Source organism: Rhipicephalus sanguineus, chromosome 9 (assembly GCF_013339695.2).
Source record: "Rhipicephalus sanguineus isolate Rsan-2018 chromosome 9, BIME_Rsan_1.4, whole genome shotgun sequence".
Taxonomy (NCBI): Eukaryota; Metazoa; Arthropoda; class Arachnida; order Ixodida; family Ixodidae; genus Rhipicephalus; species Rhipicephalus sanguineus.
Window position 1 is genome coordinate 28,326,358 of NC_051184.2, and position 20,043 is coordinate 28,346,400.

General features: G+C 46.9%; 1 protein-coding gene across 1 annotated transcript; it reads right to left on the minus strand.

The window, feature by feature from the left end:
* Positions 1-15,492: 15,492 nt before the first annotated feature.
* On the minus strand, positions 15,493-18,267 carry LOC119404858 (glucose-6-phosphate exchanger SLC37A2-like). Its single transcript, XM_037671537.2, is given in 2 exon segments — positions 15,493-16,731; positions 16,733-18,267. Coding segments are annotated over 2 exon segments (1,593 nt in total). The 5' UTR covers positions 17,998-18,267; the 3' UTR covers positions 15,493-16,403.
* Positions 18,268-20,043: the final 1,776 nt, after the last annotated feature.

A 20,043-nucleotide genomic window follows, 5' to 3' on the forward strand; every position in this document is an offset into this window, starting at 1 on the left:
CTATTATGTTATATGCTCGGCCGTTCAACCCCTCTACGTAAATACGGTGGGCAACTTTCACCTACCGCATATAACATAGAAGGGCGTTCTATGGGGTTAATTGAGGATTCATTATCATTGGTGCGAAACACGCTGCCCGCGGACCTCTTGCTAGCGGCCCGGCCCGCACCTGACTGTATTCGTCCCATATTTTATTTATTTTATTAATACGTATGTTCATGAGCTACAGAGGCATGACTGGTCTAAAGCAATTTTTGTACACTGGCCGAGCCGGAGTGGTTTCGCGTGCACGTACAAGAGCCGTGCTGTGCATGCGCGAGGAGCAGTGACGTCACACGGCGCACACCTGGTGTACCGGTGTCGCCGCGCCCGCCTCGCCGATCTGCGCATTCCAGAGGAGTGACGTCATAACCGTGGCAGCGTTGCCCGGTCCCAACGCCGGCGCTGAGCCGGGTGTTGGGACCGGGCACGAGACGCTGCCGTCTCTATGGCCCCAACGCCGGCGCTGCGCCGGGCGTTGGGGCCATAGAGACGGCAGCGTGTTACTACACTGATCGAGCCGTCTTTGTGGCAATAGAGAAATGGCGTAGAGCAAAAAATAAATATACATGTGTCACATAATGCGTACACCATGTGTGTGTCATTGAAGCAACAGTAAGCATGATAATGAAGCTATTCCTAGACTACCAGGAGAGCTAAGAATAATTACCTGAACCTTAGCTCACGCTACGTATATCCTGACATAGCCGAGCTAAGCCACTACAATTTTTTTTTGGTGAGGCACCCCCTGCGGTCAACATGTGCTCATACATAACCGCGTGAAACAACAACTCTACATTTCAGAATCGGCGTCCAAAGTTTAGGTATTTTGAAGATCGGCATCGATATGGTGTATTGTGCCCAACGAACGCTATCTCAGCGTACCATATATTCTAAAACTGCCTATTGAATCGGCTGTCGAGCTTTTGCGCAAACACAACCTCAATTAGGATACACGTAGTATGCAAGTGAACGACATTTTATGCGAGTTCACTGAGCGTATTCAAGTATGTTTACTGCCCCGGACCTAGTGAACACAGCAGCATAACGCAGAACGAGATAGACGAGATAGACGAAGCCACGAAGAGAGCGAACATCGCAACCATCGCCGTGCATTACGTACGTACAGCGTTACGACGCTTATCGCAGTTCGTTCATAGCCATCGATATATCGGAACCACCTTGGGAAATCCATTTCAAGAAACACACAAAAGCATTCCACTTCCACCGAACGGAACACGACATCCAGGCTGAAAGTTCGATCTCTTGTGAACGCACGCTGGCAATGCATCGGGTAACCTGAAAGAGATACGGCCGCCCAGTGTTGCCTGCATGCCGCGTACCTTTTTTGCGGTACTCAGAAATTTTCCCCGGGAAATGTAATCTCGAAGAGGTGACCACTCCTCTCCGTCCTGCTCTAACTTTGTTATTCGACTTCCTTATGAACATAGATAGACAAAGGAAAAGAACGAAAGTTAACTATTTTAGTATTTTTGCCTGAGGTTTGGTATATATACCCTACACTGGAGGGGCAGCCGGCAGAAAAAGACAAAGAACATCAGCTCCCCTTTTTCCAACCAACGAGAACGCACCCTGCCACACTCGATCAGGGACCGCATTCTAGTACCTCCACTCCCACGTAACATGCATCCGAATTACAACCAGGGTCGTCGTAAAGCACGCGCAGCCGCGCTACTAAAGACCGCAGCCGCTATGCCCGACTTGGTCGCCTTTGTAGACGACGGAAAATACCCCAACTATAAGCACTATGTAGCAGCTGTAACTTCGCTACAAGGAGAACTCCTCACAGCACTTGCGCTCCGAAACTCGGACCCTGACCGCGCAGAACAGGTAGCAATGGCATTAGCAATGGCGAACACAACCCGCACTACAATATACACCGATTCCCGAACCGCGGCCCAGGCCTTCCGTGTGGGCTCGGTCTGTAAAAAACAGCCAGCGTGCTCTCGCGCGCCGCGTGGACTGACACCAAGCACTTAATTTGGTTCCCGGGCCACATGGGCTCCGACGCCCACCCCCTCGTCCCAAACGCCAACGAGCTTGCCCACTCCCATGCGCGAGACCTTACTCGCCGCGTCAGGAGAGAGGGCGGCCCACGGCCCAAGGGCGAGAAATGGCTCCGGACCAACTCCAGACCTATAATGAAATATGTCAGCACTATCATCTCGAACGGCGAAAGTTTCCGTTACCTCACCCTCGACTAAAACGACCACAAGCACTATCTTTCCGTCTCCTACAGACAGGAGCATATCCCTCACCGGCAGTTTATGCAAGATTCATAAGCGAACTAAGGCCGGGATACCACCGATGCGGCATACCGCGATGTAACTTACCACACATGCTGTGGCAATGCCCCGAGTCGCGCGCGGACGACGGGTCTCCAACCACAGAAAAGGACTGGGACACACTCCTCACAAGCAGAGTGTCGGAACGGAACGAAAACCGAAAACGAAAAACGAAAAAAACGATATTTTTGACCGGAACGAAAACGTAACCGAAACTTTATATATTATTTCGTTCCGGAGTGAAACCGAAATTTTTCCAATCGTTTTTCGATTCACGAGAAAATTTCGCAATCCAGAACAACTGAGCCCATGCAATGTGAGCATATCTCAGGGCATAGTATTTGCGCGTTCCTCAAACAGGAATTCCAGAGCAAAGATATGTTGAAATTGTGCGAAGAACGAAAACAGTGGCAACCATAGATGTTTATATTAACGCAAGGGGACTTTTGCACGCCTGTCAAGCAGGCCAAAGTGGAGAGGGCATTGTAGGCGCTGAAATTTGTTACAGCGAGAGCTGTTATGAGATCACAACAGCCGATTGTGGCGCCAAGTTGTCCGCCGCCGCCGGTGTACGTGACCGCTATCGCGTGATATGAGAAAAAATAAATGAGAAACAAATTTCTAGCATCGGATGGGATCTTAATCTGCGCCCTCTGCGTGGCAGTCGGGTCTTCCAGCACAGTGCCACGCTCGTGCTTGTAACTCCATCGCAAAAATACCGGGCAAGGAATTGCGTTAACATATGTAATATAGCGTGTTGTGTGATGTCATGCCGGGCAAGGAATTGCGTTAACATATGTAATATAGCGTGTTGTGTGATGACTGGCATAAAAACCAGTCATCACACAATGCTAATAGCGCAAAGAGTGTGTGGTTTAATGTTTCCCATCAGTGTTGCGGAGTTGCCACTCCTGAATTGGAATGACTCCGGAATCATTCCACATTTTCGCGACCCCGGAATGGAATGGGGACAACGCTTGGAGGAATGGAATGGGAATGGAATTAAGCGCCTTTTGCACCGAATGGAATGGGAATAGAAATACGTCTTTTTCCGAAAATAGAGCACGTTTTCGTCTATGTGCTGTTTTTCAAACTTCAAACGTTAGTAAGTCAGAGCCTCACAAATTAACAATAAAGCAGTATTTTTAAAACGGCTTGGATGATTACAAGCACGGTACATTTACAAGCAACGCACCTACTACAAACTGAGGCATAAGTTAGTGTACAAACAAATGCATTATCCCAGCAGATACCGAAGGGAGAAAAAACAACCCCTGCGTGTTGGTTTGCATTGATACCCCCACGAAAGTGAGGGTATCCATGCGAAAGTGGCGAGTACTCTTTGCACAGCCTGATATTTATCTCACGAGCAGTTTAGTACCTGACCCACGTAAATAATCTTTGCGTCAAGGAAGACACTGCATACCTGCGCACAGGCGAACACAGAAAGTTCTCCTCACCCCATCCATGCTTGCGAGGCGCGCTTGACAAGCGTGAGTGCTGACGAGCAGTGCGGCCCAGTGTTCCGTATTCGATGCAAAGGCACTTTTGTCAGCATAAAAATACGCTATGTCGTCATTTCAGCATTGACAGATTTAAGCTTAAACAATATTGAAACACCACCATTCGCTCAAACATGTTGACCATGCAAATACTATAGGTAGCGGGGTACTGCCCCTTTGGGAATTAGTAGGGTGGTTGTACTGCACGAGATATGTCACCAAGCTACTAGCCCTCGACCTTGGTAACGTTTTTTGAGTACTTTTGCAGTTCCTAATGCATCTGATGATATCAGCTTTATGGGGCGCTCATTCTTAACTGGATAAAACTATCAAGATGCCTTTCCTACGTTGAGGAATTACAGGAATGGAATCGAACTGCCAGGCCACTCCCGGAGTGGGTATGGGCTAAGTTTTTTCATTCCGAGGAACTGAAATGAATGGGACTGCGGCAATTCCTAATTCGCCGGAATGGAATTGGAATGGAATGGAGGCGCCCATGCCGCAACACTCCTTCCCACGCACTGCAAAGTGCTCAGCCATAATTCATCATCATCAGCCACAGCACAAAATGCAGATAATGCCTTACAGATGTGTAGCGGGTACCGCGATTCTCCGAAGAATGACGAAAAATGGCATAGTGGGAACTTCGCTACTTCAGAAAAATTGCGATCATTTATGACGTAGTGGGTACCTTGCATGTATACATGTATTAGTTGCCCCAAGATGCTCTACAAAGTCCGCTCTTCCAACTTTTGCTGTGACTGTGCTGCGTGTTCCACGCAGGCCTGCGATCTTTTTTATCAGAACAGCGGTCTCGCACATCAGAGAGTACACTCAATGACGCGCTGCTTCTGAGATCGTGCTCACTCCCTTGACACAAAGCATTTAGCCGACTAAAAAAATTCGTATTTGTCTTGTGAGAAAATAAATACCATGACTTTGAAATGAATACTGGTTTGTGCTAGTTGGTAGGAATACGTGATACAGTTACTTCCGCTCCTCTGAAGAACGTGTTTTACCCTTGTCCCACTTTCTTAAAAGGAGGGCAAGTAACTACATCACAAATCTAATGTTTTTTTTTTTATGATTGCCTTGCCTTCAATTGTTTTCATACAAAAGAAAAAAACCGTTACGAACCGTTACGGAACGTTTTTTTTTTTCGTTCCGGAACAGAAACGGAACGGAACTTTTTGCAGTGGAACGAAACTAAAACCGAAACGAAAAACATTTCGTTCCGACACCCTGCTCACAAGTCTCCACGAGAACGACCAACTTCGGGCCGTCCAGAGGGCTCACGACCTGGCCGTCGAGTTTCAACTCCCGGTCCCGTCGTGGGCGCGGCCCGCAGACGAGGCCCCGTAGGGAGCCATCGCCAGGACCAAATAAAGCTATTTAGATGGATAGAGAGGACAACGGGTGATGCGCACATACCGGAGTTTTCATCGCGCAATTAAAGACGGCCGCAGACCTCAGTCGTCGCTTTACTGGAAGTTTACGGACTGATTTTCGACCACCTGATGTCGTTTAACGCGAGGAACGGTGCACCTAAAGCCCCTCCATCGCGTCTACCCGGCGGAAAACGCATGGAGGGGCTTTAGGTGCACCGTTGTCCCTGCACTCCCTAGCCCCATTACTGAGATGCCACAGCTGCCGGGAGTCGAACCCGTGACCTCAAATTAGGTACCGTCACGGATGGATATGGATACTGAGCAAGGGTGTGTGGATTAAATTTGGCGGCTCCCTGTCACACATACGTGCACCTTACTTGGACACACAAAACGGACATGTCCGCAGCCAAGTCTCCGACGAGGTATTCAACTAAAGCAGGGGTCTCAAACACGCGGCCCGGACCACACATGACTGTCTTCGTCCCATATTCTTGTTTTCTTAATATGTTCGTGAGCAACAGAGACGCGGCTGCTATCAAGCATTCTTTTGGTGAGGCGTCCCATGCGGTCGCCATGTGTTGAAACATGACCGCGGAACAAAAACTATATCTCAGAATCGGCGTCCACATTTCGGTCATTGTGGCGATCAGTATCGATAAGTTTCTCGAAACCTGACGTCGAATCCCCTTCATAAACGACCCATATATAAGATATGAGAAAAACTCTAACAAAATGTAGGTAACGTAGCATAGACCTTCGGACCATCTATACACGGCGTTATCGCGGCGTTCTTGTTTCCTCGTTCCATTTTCAAAGGGACGTGCGCTCACTAACGCGCGATATTAGAGCTTAGGTGATTAAAACCGCTCTTTGTCTCGGGCTGCCCATACAGCCGCGACGCTTCGCTCATGGCACATTTTAATTACTTTTTTGGGGGGTGGGGGTACGCGCTAGAACGCGATATATATATTTTTTTAATTACGGCAGATTCGCACTAGTGATGTCAAGCCTGAAGGAAGTGAGGAGCTGGACGACCTTCTTTGTTTCTCTTCAGTTTTCTCTTTCTTTCTTGCTCTCTTTCTTTCTTTTTCTCTCCTCTCTGTTTTTTCTATGCCCTTTTTATCTATATTTATTTATATTATATATTTCTCTCTATTTCTCGCTTGTTTCCTCTTTCTTTAAATCTTTCTTTCTGCCTTGCTTTCTCTATTTCTCTCATTATTTCTATGTTATGTTTCGCTCTTTCCCCTCCTCCTAACCCTCACATCTTTCATCCTCACTTCCCTTTCCCACCCCCTTCACTATACAAGGCTATGCTATGCTCTGGTTAGCGTGCCTGGATAGCCGAGTGGTTAATACGCTCGCCTTCATATCGTGGGTACGCAGGTTCGAATCCCGCCTCGCCATGAAATTTTTTCCTAAAGAACTTCTCTTTCTCTTTCTTCCTATCTTTTCCTTTATTTCTGTCTCTCTCTTTCTCTATGTGCTTCTACTCTCGCCCATCAGTTATTGCATCCCGCTCCGGACAAATTGGAGTATGTAGTCTGGGAGCGAAGCAGAAGATGAAGACGAGGGAGATCGAGGACATAGGTAGCGCGTGCCGGTTCGTGATTATGATCATTTCAGTTCACGCGCCACGGAACAACGCGCAGCCCGAGACAAACAGCTCCGCTGCTTAGAAGATGCCAGCGCTTTTATATAGCACCAGCCACTCATTTTCACTGTTAACAGAATCCGTGAAAAATCACAGCAATGTAAACAAAAAAGAACAAAATACATAAAAGAGCATCTAGGGGGAGGTCGTGTAAGTCAGTCGAGCCATAAATATATTTTCCCGGTGCGCGAGGGTGCCCGGTGTGCCAACCCCTGGCTACGTCGCTGCGGGCAAGTGCTTGTCGCATTATCATCCAACGTAATATACTGATACACAGGCCTTCTCTGTGTGCAAAAGCCAATATATTCTTATCAGCGAAGCTGCACACCATTTCCGATTGCACGCGTGCCACAGGATATCGATCTTTCGGGGTCTGTATTTAAAACAATGAAAATTTGTGATAACAAAGTTTAATGGCTGAGATGACAGGAAGATTGTACGTAATTACATCAGAAGCGCCCCACCCCACCCCCCTTTTTTTTTTATGCCGGCGGTAGTAATATAAGCGTGATGATTGAAGAGGCGTGACAGTGAAGAAGATAAGACAGCATTCTACCGCATACTGAAAAGAACGGAAAAGATTTCATAGCCACAATATAGTTTGAACTCTGACGGCACGTGGTAGTGCGATATATGCCTTCGGTTGCCGTCGGCTCAACGCACTTGAAAAAATTACTGCACGCTGCTGGTGATCTAACCTGCATCGTGTAGCTTCCCAAAGAAGAGGCAAAAAAGAATTCGTCAGCACGGGGTATCGCTGGACCCGACGCTTCCACAAGCGGACTTGTCTTCTTCAAGGCTGCAACAGTGACCCGACGTTTCGACAGGCGGACTTGTATTCTTCAAGGCTGCAGCAGTTGCAGCCTCGAAGAAGACAAGTCCGCTTGTCGAAACGTCGGGTCCAGCGACACCCCGTGCTGACGAATTTTTCATCCCTTCAAGCTTCCATCCTCCCCCGAACTTCTCCCAAATAAGAGGCCATATTTAGAAAGAAATTGACACTCGGGGCAATCCAACAGCTATGGCTTCCTATAGTGCATGGTCCTTGCGGCTCTTGTTGGGACAATGCGACCTATACGGCAGAGACCGAACGAAAAGCGACTGGTCGCAAACGGTCGCAAATGGCCGCTTTGGTCGTAAAGCGACTGTCGTGGCTCGGCCGCTCGCTGCTTGATTTTTCAGTCGCGCGACTGCAGTCGCAAACCTCTGAACAAATCAGATGCACAGGAACAGGACGTCAGCTTATTTTACGGGGCAATGGCAATGTGAGCAGACGTGAACTCTGTATGTCGACGGATATAAGTCGCACGCAGGTGTGAACGTCGGTTGCGTCGGGCGGGACGCTTTTTGGTCGCCGGTCGCAAATGGTCGCGCGACCTGTGCTAGACGCAGGTGTGGCTCATAAGCACGTATGCGGTTACTTTTTCGCACTGGTTTCAAATGGATGACAACCAGGCATATGCGTGCGCACAGAGAAGAGAGGAGTGGGGGGGGGGGGGGGGTAGCCACCCCTTTAATCATCGAAGGGGGCGGCTACCTCCCCCACATCTACATCTTCGAAAGATCTACATCTTCGGAAAAAGCGCTCGCAGATAGGGGTGTGCGAATATTCGAGTTTCGAATCGAATAGTTCCTAATCGAATAATTCGATTCGAATTTCGAATAGCTAATATTCGAAGTTTTGAATAATTCGACAAGACGAATGTCTAAAACGCGACAAAGGCCAATGGTGCAACTGTTACGGTATACGGCGGCTAAAACTAAAGCTAACGTCGCCATTCGTTAAAATTTCTCTGACATCCTGGTTCAAAAGAACTGCAGTAGGGTACGGATTTGGGCTGGTTGGCATGACTTCAAGTAGAAAACAGCGCTACGAGACGGACGAAGAAAGGGCACAAACCACGGCGCTGACTATCAACCAAATTGCTTTTATTCCACCAGTCCGATATTTATACTCCACATGACTAAGAAAGCATAACAAAAAACCAGAAAAAAACCGGTCAGCCTGCGCAAAGGCAAGAAAATTTTTAACTCGACAGAAATGTTTATCTCCTTCGGAAGCAGTGAAATCGCGGGAGGCTAACACTGCCTCGCCGCCTTTACAAATGTGATACGCTTCAGAAACGAGACGCGCCGTTCGTCATAGTACTTTGATAGGAAACTCGTATCTTTAAAAAGATGGCTGGCAGCCGCATTCATTGCAATGAATGGACAGTTTGACTGTATTTTGCTTGTTTAGAGATCTTGTTCGCGTGCTCGCGCAGCGGTCATTAGCACACCGGCCAGTTTGACCAACATAGTAACGCCCGCAGGAAAGAGGAATCTTGTACACAACAGAATCGCAACATTCAACAAACTTTTGCCGGTGCTTCTTACTACATCTTTCCGTCTTGGTTTCTCTGTTTACCTGCTGACACAGGCTACCAAGTTTATTTTTGGCAGAGAATAACAACCTTACCCCAGCCCTACTGACCACCTTTTTAAGATTATGTGCCACCTGGTGCACATACGGGATGACTACAACTGGTTGCATATCACATTTGTAAAGGCGGCGAGGCATGTGTTAGCCTCCCCTCGATTTCACTGCTTCCGAAGGAGATAACATTTCTGTCGAGTTAAAAATTTTCTTGCCTTTGCGCAGGCTGACCGGTTTTTTCTGGTTTTTTGTTTGCTTTCTTTAGTCATGGTGGAGTATAAATATGCGGACTGGTGGAATAAAAGCACATTTGGTTGATAGTCAGCGCCGTGTTTGTGCCCTTTCTTCGTCCCGTCTCGTAGCGCTGTTTTCTACTTGGTTCAAAAGTGAGCGCATGTTGATCTTAAAGGAGATTATGTCATTTACACACGTGGAAAAACACATGAGAAAACTGTCAAGTCCTTCACAACTTCGCTCCCGAAACGAAGGCATGGACTTCTTGCGTAGTTCGGTTGCATATGCCGCAAGCGCCATAAAACGACCTGACTTTGGCCTGCAAAACCCTCGGTGATTGGCTTTGCATGTAAAAATTTGTTCCCACTGGGCAGTCGCCACTGCCGCACCGCACCCATTAGTTCAGAAACTCTCATCGTTCCGGCGCGCAGTTAAAATGCTGCTGTGAACTGGCGCCCGAAGACTTTCGGGCCTGGAGCACCCATGGCGATGAAGCATAACATTACCGTTGTTGCAGATGAGCCTTATTGCTCCACCATAGGGAAAGAAAACTAGCTACCGTACTCCCCTCTGTTAGGAGTGGCGCTGCTGACTGGAATGGCGGCTCTTCTATCAACATGCCTGCTCGCCCGTAAAAGCTGAAACAAAAACCACTCCCGAACAAGTGCGTAATGAAGCTGTCACCACGCCGTAGCGTCCCTGATTTTTCCTTTGTCTTGCCTTAACTGGCGGTACACATTTCGTGTAAATATACTATTCGATATTCGATTCGATATTTTTGGCCACTATTCGGCACTATTCTATTCGAACTCGATTCGAGATTAAATTTCACTATTCGCACACACCTACTCGCAGACTGTCACCATTTCTTCTTTGCTACAAGTGCGATATGTATTACTACTGTTTAGCGGCGCGCACCCTAAAGTGTCGCTCAGGGTTCCGAAGCGTACTCCCCAATAAACTTGATTTGATATGACTTGATGCTGCAGACAACAGTCCTCGCCGCGGGCAATCAGCCTAGCTTTTGCCTTGTGTTTGAAGCCGCGCGAAAGTGGTTCGCTGACAGCAAAGGCTGAACGTAAGCTCCTTGTCTTGTCTGATAAGACGCTGTCGATATCAGGGTGCGGGGCGGGCCCCAGACAAGATTGTCCGGACCGTATGCAATGATTCACCATGCGTCGTCAACTCGTCTACCGAACTCGGCGGCCATCTTTTTAACAATTAACTTTGGTCAAACTGCCTGGTGGGACGGGACACGAGGAAAGAAGTGAGACAAACAAGCGCCGACTAACAACTGGGTTGTTAGTCTGCGCTTGTTTGTCCACCACGCAGTTTGACCAAAATGAATCATTACCAGCTTTCTCCGCTGTTTACTCATCTTATCAACAAATATGGCTAACTGTTACTGTGTCATGGCACAAAGGGGCACACGCCTGTTGTAAAAAAAGGAAAAAAAAAGGCATCAACATTTCAATGATAACTTCGTGCATGGATGTATATCTTCGCAATACTCCCGAATAAATAAATATAATCCTTGCTACGTCCTTGCTATCTTTGAACTAGTACTATTTGAGGTGAAGTGCTGTTTGTTTCCGGCACTTGTGGTGTTTGAAGAGCTAAGGGCAATTAACGGAACTTTAAACAAAGCTCGCGCGGCTCGAGCTGTTGTTGCCTGCCGTAAAACTCGCGCCGCTCAGTTACATAATAAATTGCGAAGATGTGCATGTTTGTAAGTGCTACCGCGTCCGAAACGTACAGCGCTGAAATGTTCAGGGTCGCGCACACGCGCCATCCCTACGTTCCCCACGCGCGTATGCGCATGCATAAGATAAGCTCAGTGGTCAACGGTTAATTGTTGCACCTTTCACAAGCGTCATGCACTTCAATTGAGCCCCTATCTCGCCGCTGCGGAAGGATGCGATTGCAGACATGGAGGACGCGACATTGCGAAGCACAAAAGATAACGGCGTCCTCGTGAACAATGCACCGCCGCAGCACTTCAACGGAAAAAATGGATGCTCTTTCCTCGCTAGCGTTGATGATACGTATCGAGTTTTACGCTTCAGGCTCGCTCCTATAGTTTGGCTGGGAGGTCTTCCGACAAATTTGGATTGATCGCCTGAAGTTCTTTCACGAACAATGGAACCCTTAATCACGCAGGCGAATAGTCACAGCGATGCAGTCAAATCTATCAAACCCATGAACAAAAGCTCTAGCAGCAGAGCGCGTTATTCGACCAATATGTGCTGCTCGTACGCGTTTTAGATGTACCGCTAGTGTAGTGCTGATTGACTGATGACATTTCATGGCCTAGAGAAAAACGGGGTGCCGCGCGGAGTCGTGGCACAAGGCTTAACATTCATTTTGAGAAAAGTCTGAGCCACATGGCATTGTTACTAACTGGCTTCATGTAGCCTCCGCAAGTCTTTGACACTGCGCTATAGCGACACACAGCACAGTGGAGGCTGTATCAATGGCATAAACTCAAACAGGAATCTAAGTCAAAGTGCATCTGTACTCTCACATTCACGAAGCGTTACTCCTGGACCGGTCAATCTTCAAATTATCGTTCTGCGCGGAACTTGACTGCAGTAAGGCCACACAACAGCCTAGAGTCGTAAAAAAAACAGTGATATTATCAGTTTAAGCAAAGTTCACTTGTTTCTTGTCGTATCTTATTTTACATGTGTCAGGGTCAGCAAATCTGCTGCCACATCAGTCAAAATGCACAGAAGTGACACCATGCGCTGAAGTATTTTAATAACTGCAGGTCGATTCCACGAAAGATCGAAAAAGGGTGTATATTTGATGTTTCCGATTTTCCTGATAATTTTGTATGTTGTGCACATATGATTGCACAGCACAAATCGCAGTTCGTTTTCAAATAAAAATTTTTTTCAACACAGCAAAATTCGACAAGTGTCGCCGGTTGACGACGACCATTTTACGAAGAATGCGTTTTCGTAAATTCGCAATCATGCTGGCAGCCACTGAAGCTATATATTACAAATAACTTTCTTTTTGGCGGAAGTAGAAGTAAAGAGGAAATCACTCTTATCATTTCATGAAATTCTGAGTAAATGATGTATTTTTAAAAATTCACGAAAAACGCTGCGTTTTTTGAAAATCAGTCAAATTTGGGACGCTATGGCTACTTCTGTGAACATCTTAGCTTGTTCATATTTGCAGTATGAATAGGCCTTTATGTGAATAATGAACCTCTGCATTTCTATTTCTCTAATAATTTTCAAAGTAGTAAATTTTCATGCTCGAAACACGAAAAAGAGAAAAGTGCTCCTCGATTAAAAAATCTATAATAAAAAAAACCCAATCTCAATTTTGTTCAAAGTCCCCCAAAATGTTCTCAAAGGACTGCAGAATGATATTATGAAAAAACATGTTGCATCATTTTTATTAGAACAAAAGCAGAAAATGTCAAACATTGTGTTTCCAGAGCGTGGTGGCCACTGCGTAAAGGACATCTCTAGTAACAAGAAAATACAGTAACACGTCATTTTTCTTCTCTGAGCTTCGCTAAACAGCAGTAATGATCTATTGTTGGAAAGTGGGAACTGTTTTGTAAAGAAAAAAAAGATCGTTCCAATTAAATGCATTTGCGACACCACTTACATTCCTCGTTGACGGGCAGCACGGACATTTTCATTCCTCTGGATAATTTTTTTTTTAGTAAATGCGCTTATATAAAAGTAACGAAGCTAAACGCGAAATATGTGTAGCTGAGTCGATCATGCATTGTAAGAATGTGAGAAATCGCAATGGCGGCAGTGGTGAACGGCGAGTACCGCAGTGCAACCTAAGCACAGCAGCGACACATTGTTTGCCGGGCTTTGTCGCTATGCACGAGAAAAAGCTGGGGTGTCGATTGCGTTGGTTACACGATACATTTTTCACCGCTCGTCGCTCTCCCGCCCGGTCTCTGGATCCGCACAGTGCGAATCGTGTGGCCCGCGCTACAAGCACTCGTGTAAACGGGGTAGCATGCGTTAGGCGGACAGGTGCAAAGTACGGCGCGATGGACGCCCGCCTGAGCAGACGACAGCAACGAGTACGGCTGTGCCAGTAAGCCAAACACCACCTGAGATAGAAGTTAAGCATCCAATTGTGCTTCACTTTGATGCGATCACTATCCTACGCTCTGAAGGCGGCTATGGGTAGGCGTTATAGCCATGGCCGAGATTTGTACGGACTGCCTCATGGTGCACAAAAAGAAAATTCCGCTGCCGCAGAATTTTCGTTACGTAGAAGATATCGGATCGAGACTCTTTTGCGGAGGGTCATGAAGCAGGATGCGCGCTCAATTCAAGAGGGAAACCAGATCTGCCAGCACTCCTTCAAGAGAAGAAGGATATGCAAAACAAAGCAGATGCAATGCAAACAAAACGTGTTTTGTCCGTGGCCAGAACTGCTGCCACCAATCTTCACGTAATCGATTCTTTTTAAACTCTGCATTGATCACATAAGGTTTGACAACGTACACATTGGGCCAACAAAAACCACACCTCTTGGCGACCGCTCTCCAGAAATTCATTTCCATTCATGAAGAGACCTTGGCTTTTATACCAATCTCTCAATTCTGGCACAGCACATCATCATAAGAGACGCATGGAGGGAATGCGATCTTTAGCACTCAAGATATGAATTATACTCAACTGAAATAGATGAAGAAAAGGAGGCTACAACTGAAAGTGCATACTGTGGACTGAGGGATGTCTAACACTGGCGTGAAGTCGCAAACCACGCGAATGCATTTAATTGGAACGGTCCTTTTTCTTTACAAAACAGTTCCCAATTTCCGACCATAGATCATTACTGTTGTTTAGCGAAGCTCAGAAAAGAAAAAAGACGTGTTACTGTATTTTCTTGTTACTAGAGATGTCCTTTGCGCAGTAGCCACCACGCTCTGAAAACACAATGTTTGACATTTTTCTGCTTTTGTTGTAATAAAAATGATGCAACATGTTTTTCATAATATCATTCTGCAGTCCTTGAGAACATTTTGGGGGACTTTGAACAAAATTGAGATTGGGTTTTTTTTATTATAGATTTTTGAATGAAGGAGCACTTTTCTCTTTTTGGTGTTTCGAGCATGGAAAATTTACTACTTTGAAAATTATTAGAGAAATACAAATGCAGAGGTTCATTATTCACATAAAGGCCTATTCATACTGCAAATATGAACAAGCTAAGATGTTCACAGAAGTAGCCATAGCGTCCCAAATTTGACTGATTTTCAAAAACGCAGCGTTTTTCGTGAATTTTTAAAAATACATAATTTACTCAGAATTCCATGAAATGATAAGAGCTATTCCTCTTTACTTCTACTTCCGCCAAAAAAAAAAGATATTTGTAATATATAGCTTCAGTGGCTGCCAGCATGATTGCGAATTTACGAAAACGCAGTCTTCGTAAAATGGTCGTCGTCAACCGGCGACACTTGTCGAATTTTCCTGTGTTGAAAAAAATTTTTATTTGAAAACGAACTGCGATTTCGTGCTGCGCAGTCATATGTGCACAACATACAAAATTATCAGGAAAATCGGAAACATCAAATATACACCCTTTTTCGATCTTTCGTGGAATCGACCTGCAACAATCACCTTGTATACAGCACTCACAACACTGCCTTTCAGATCTTTTGTTCCCGTGCTGTATCGGAGTGTCAGTACATCACATAAACACTTGGTCTGCCTAATGGCAGTGAAATGGCGGTGCAGTCTCGGCAGTCACCGGAAGACAGGTCCTTATATTACAATGAACTTCTGTGACCAACACTACTGCTGGCCGCATGCGTACTCCAGAGCCTGGAAAAGCCCATCCCTCAAACACATTATTGCTCAAAACACATACACATTTCCTAATGCCCGTCCTAATGAAAATGCACAATTTCTGGAATGTACCCTGCCTGATTTTTTGCGGGTGGTTCAGAAAAGTTCCCTCCTTCAGGTAGTACATATGAAAGCTCTCCTGGTCATTCCTGTACACAACCGTGGTTAAAAGTACTGTTTAGAAGCAGTCACGCTTACACAAAAGCACTACATAGTGAAATTTTCTTTCTATATCTTTGAAATCTGCTGCCCATATGAGAACGATGAACAAGTGCACAGATTTACGGTGAAATGCCACACTGCTCTCTGTCACTTTCACCATTTGGTTCTTTACATGGTTAATTTGTTTGCTGTATACGATGATGCAACCACTCAGGTTTTCACAAGTGCACAGTAAATGTGTATGCAGTAGAGGTTAGTTCACATTAGGTGAAACAACATGCAAGAACAACTTGCGTCATTTGGAATGTGCAAATGAAGATGACGAATGATCGCTGGACAACAAAAATGTAGTCACTTGCACATAAAACAAACACTGGTGTATAAGTGTGCATAAGCACATTATGTATACTATGTATATGTATGTACAATCCTCAGGTGATCCTAATGTACAGGGTTGTCCACATCTAAGGTGAACACCTCATTAGTATTCAAAACCTCACAGAAATTGATGTTTAATACATGATTAGGAAAATCATTACTGGCGTTTGTCGACACCGTGATCAGACGTCATATGATGGACATTGCCGTCGTGAAGTAGGATAAACACTGTTTTACCAGTTTGAATACTAATGATGTGTTCCTGTAAGATGTGGTCAACCCTGTACATATACCTTGGCACTCCTCTGGTAGCCCTTTGTCTCGCTTGCGATAAAATGCAAGCTGCTTGACAACCTGTAAATTCGTCTAAAGCACGATTATCGTGAGCATGGAAGTTCTAAAACATTTTGGGGCAAGTCTCACCAGCCCCAAACAACAGGCAGGCAGTCAGTCGTCCATAAAAAAACAATAATAATGACTAGTTTAGAGACATTCGAGTTGTCTTCCGAGATCTGAGTCGAAGGAACTCGTACTTGGTGACCCTGAGCAGACACAACACAGCAAGAACATCGGACACCATGACCATGTAGAACACGGTGTTCCAGCCGTACTGCAGAACGAGTCCCGCTATGAGAGGGCCCACTGCAGCTCCTATGGAACCCGTGCCGTCGATGATGGCCGTGACCGTTGCCAGCGCCTTGGCACTGCCAGTCACCGTCGGGTGGGTGCCGAGCTCCGCCGAGACGGCGGTTGTGATGAGCGCGTACGGGCCGTTAATTAAAAGGCCCGCTAACTCTGGAGGACCAGGTCATGGTGAGGCTGACGCTTCCGTAGTGCTCGAAAACAAACATCATGGGGACGGCGGCCATTAGGAAGACGACGCAGGTGATGGCGCTGGCACCACTTCGATCGGACAGGTAGCCGGCCAGAATGCCCCCCACGATGCCTCCGAAGTCGAACGCGGTCGATATGAACGCCGAGCTCGAGGAAACTGACGTCGTGGAGGCGTGGATGTAGAAGGGTAGCCAGAAGAGGAACGTGTAGCTGACCAGCTTGGCGAAGAACAGTGCCAGCGAAAAGTCGAGTACTCCGGGGATGGCCAGTGCCTGGACAAACGTCACGGCTTTCTTCTCGCTTTCCTTTTTGAGTCTCCTCTCCAGCAGATACCGCTGTTCGTCCTCGTTCAGGGTGCCGCTCGCGTAGTTTTCGTCTTCTCCGTCATCGCTGGGCACGTCTTCCGGCCGAACGACCGCGGACGAGAGGGACGTCTGCAACGACGCCGAACTGCGCCGCGGCGTGTCGCATCCGACCTCTTCAGGGTAAGGCGTGAGGAAGAGCACCACGAAGACGCCGACGAGACCGCATATGGCAGCCGGCACGACGAACGAGAGGCCCCAGTCGCGGTTGACGAACGCACCGGCGATGTAGGCGCCCAGTATGTTCCCGACCGACGTGTGCGCGTTCCAGACGCCGAAGATGAGACCGCGCTTCTTCTTTCCGAACCAGTTGCCGACGCACGTCACCACGCTGGGCCAGCCGGTGCTCTGGAAGGCGCCGCCCAGCAGTTGCACGACAAAGTAGAAGGCGAACGAGTGGATGCCCAGGCTGTAGCCCATGCCGAATATGTGCGTGGTGAGCGCGCTCAGGAGCATGCCCAGCCCGAGGAAGTAGCGCAGGTGCATTCTCTCCGCGACAAAGCCGCTCACGAACATGCACGCGGCGTACGTGAAGAGGTAGATGGAGTCGAGGTAGGAGAAGAGGCGCGGAGCGTCGTCACCGTCGAAAGGGGCCCAGTTGCACCACGTCTGGCTGTTGTTCTCGGTAACGACGATCGAGGCGTCGGGCGTGGCGTACCGACAGTCCTGGTGCAGCACGGACTTGACGATGCTCAGGGGCCGCCGCGTCATGTGGTAGCAAGTGTAGGCCAAGAAAGTGGCCACGAGCACGAAGCCGCGGTAGTAAGCGAGCCTCCTTTCGGCCGTAATGGAATCACAGCACTTACGGAATGTCAGCTGAAGTAGCCGAAGTCCCAGCGGGGCCCCCGTCGACGCCATCGGATCGCTGGATGTCATAAACGCGACCGCCGCTGCTTTCAGGCGCGAGTGAAGTCGCCAGCTGCTTCCTCGCGATTTCTAGTCCTTCGCAGTCACGAGGAGGACTGGCATGGCTTTTCGATGCGATAAACACGGACTTCGGGGGCTCGGCTGATTGCGGTTATCTGTCCGTCCGTCCGCGGGATCGTAGAGTTCGCATTTAGCTGTCAGCGGAGTCAGCTGCGCACGGCACAAAGGCGAAACCGACGGAGCGCGATGACGTACGAGGTAAAAAACACATGCAAGAGACATGCGAGCGATAAACCAATGACTAAACCAAACAAAAACAAAAAATCTGGCCGCGAGAGGACGCGACGTTTGCGACATTGTTGCTTACATGGGTTGTCTGTTTTTCGCTAAATTTACGTAAAAAGTCAGTGCGACGTGATGGCTTCACTGTAATGTTTGCGTAAAGAAAACAGTAGAATCTTTGCAATATGTAGAGAATTTTATACTTGCGAGGTCAATAGTACAAATTAAGTCAGTGACCGCATCATATGCGTGTCGAAACATGGCCTCCGAGATTGCAACATTTCAGGCTCCTAAACGTTGCCTAAAATTTCTTCCGCCGCACGTAGCCAGCAGAAGGCTCCAAGATCTGTATTTTTATTCAGGGAGCAGTCTGAAGACAAGACGCATAAAAAAAAGCGCGAAATACAAGCTCCTTAGTCCATAGCGATGCGTTGAGGATCTGTTCTTGTTTTAGTTTGCTCTGAAGAACATCTTAGTTTTGATGCACGTGCATAACTATGAATGCAGGAAGGAAATTCTGAGGGTTCATTTCTTTTGTTTATAGCATATAATAAAACCAATGAAGTATAGGGGACATTAATTGTACTGTTTTAAGCGCATTGTAGTAATTGTTGCATAGATGTGAAGAAAATAAAGTGGGCGAAAAGACAACTTTGCATAAATATGCATATTCCTGTGTATGTTTTCTTGAAAATATTGCAGCGATATAGATGGATGGAGGTGGATGCTATGCACGCACCATAGTTCAGCATTTCAGGCGCGAGGTGCTGGTTTTTAAACTTTGTTCTGCAATAACTTCCCAATGCTTCATGCGTTGTTCATGCAACGAGGGAGCCATGACAATGCCGGGAACAAGGTAACACTTATGTTAATCGAATTAATTGTTTACCTGAATGAAGAAAACTGGCAGATTTCACATACTGTGGGAATCAATGTAATCCGAAGCAGTCATCTAGGAGCTGCATACACCGCATTGTTTGTCCTTGAGGCGATCAAGGCATTCATGTCATGAAAGGTCATTCACTATTGCATGTTTGTCATGCATGCATGCATGCATGTACAATGTGGTCTGTAACATGCTAATCAAATGAAAGCAGGGGAATCTTAAGGGCTCATTGTTAGACACAATATTAATTAGAACCAACAGACAATCAAGCCAAGGAAAGTATAGGGGACCTTATTTGTAGTAACTATGTTTAAATTAAAAGAAATTAAAGTGGATGAAAAGAACTAGCTGCCAACAGGGACCAAACCTGCAACCTCCCAATAACACCTCCAATGCTCTACCAATTGAGCTATACTTTCTTTGGCTTGATTGCATGTTGGTCCTAATTAATGTTGTGTCTAACAAAGAAAAACGAGGCCCTAAAATTCCCCTTCTTTCGTTCATTCATAGCGAGGGTCTCATTCTGGTAGACTTCATGCCTTCAGGTAGGTCATCTGCCAGCTCATGGAAAGATCATGTACTATATGATGCCAACAGGCAAAAAAAATGTGTTCCACACTCGGGTTAATCCCCTCTTCCCCCCGCCTCGCACGGAGGAAACTGCTGGACCTTTAATAAAGTTTGTTCATTCATTCACACTCACCGTCACGAGCGGCACTGCCTAACACTCCCAGGTTTAAAAACACAGATAAACCCAATAAAGTGAACGTGAAGACGACCGCCGCAGTAGCTAAATTTGTAGAGCATCGGACACGTTATTCGAAGGTTGCAGGTTCGGTCCCTGCTGGTGGCAAATTGTCCTTTCATCCACCCTAATTTCTTCTCAT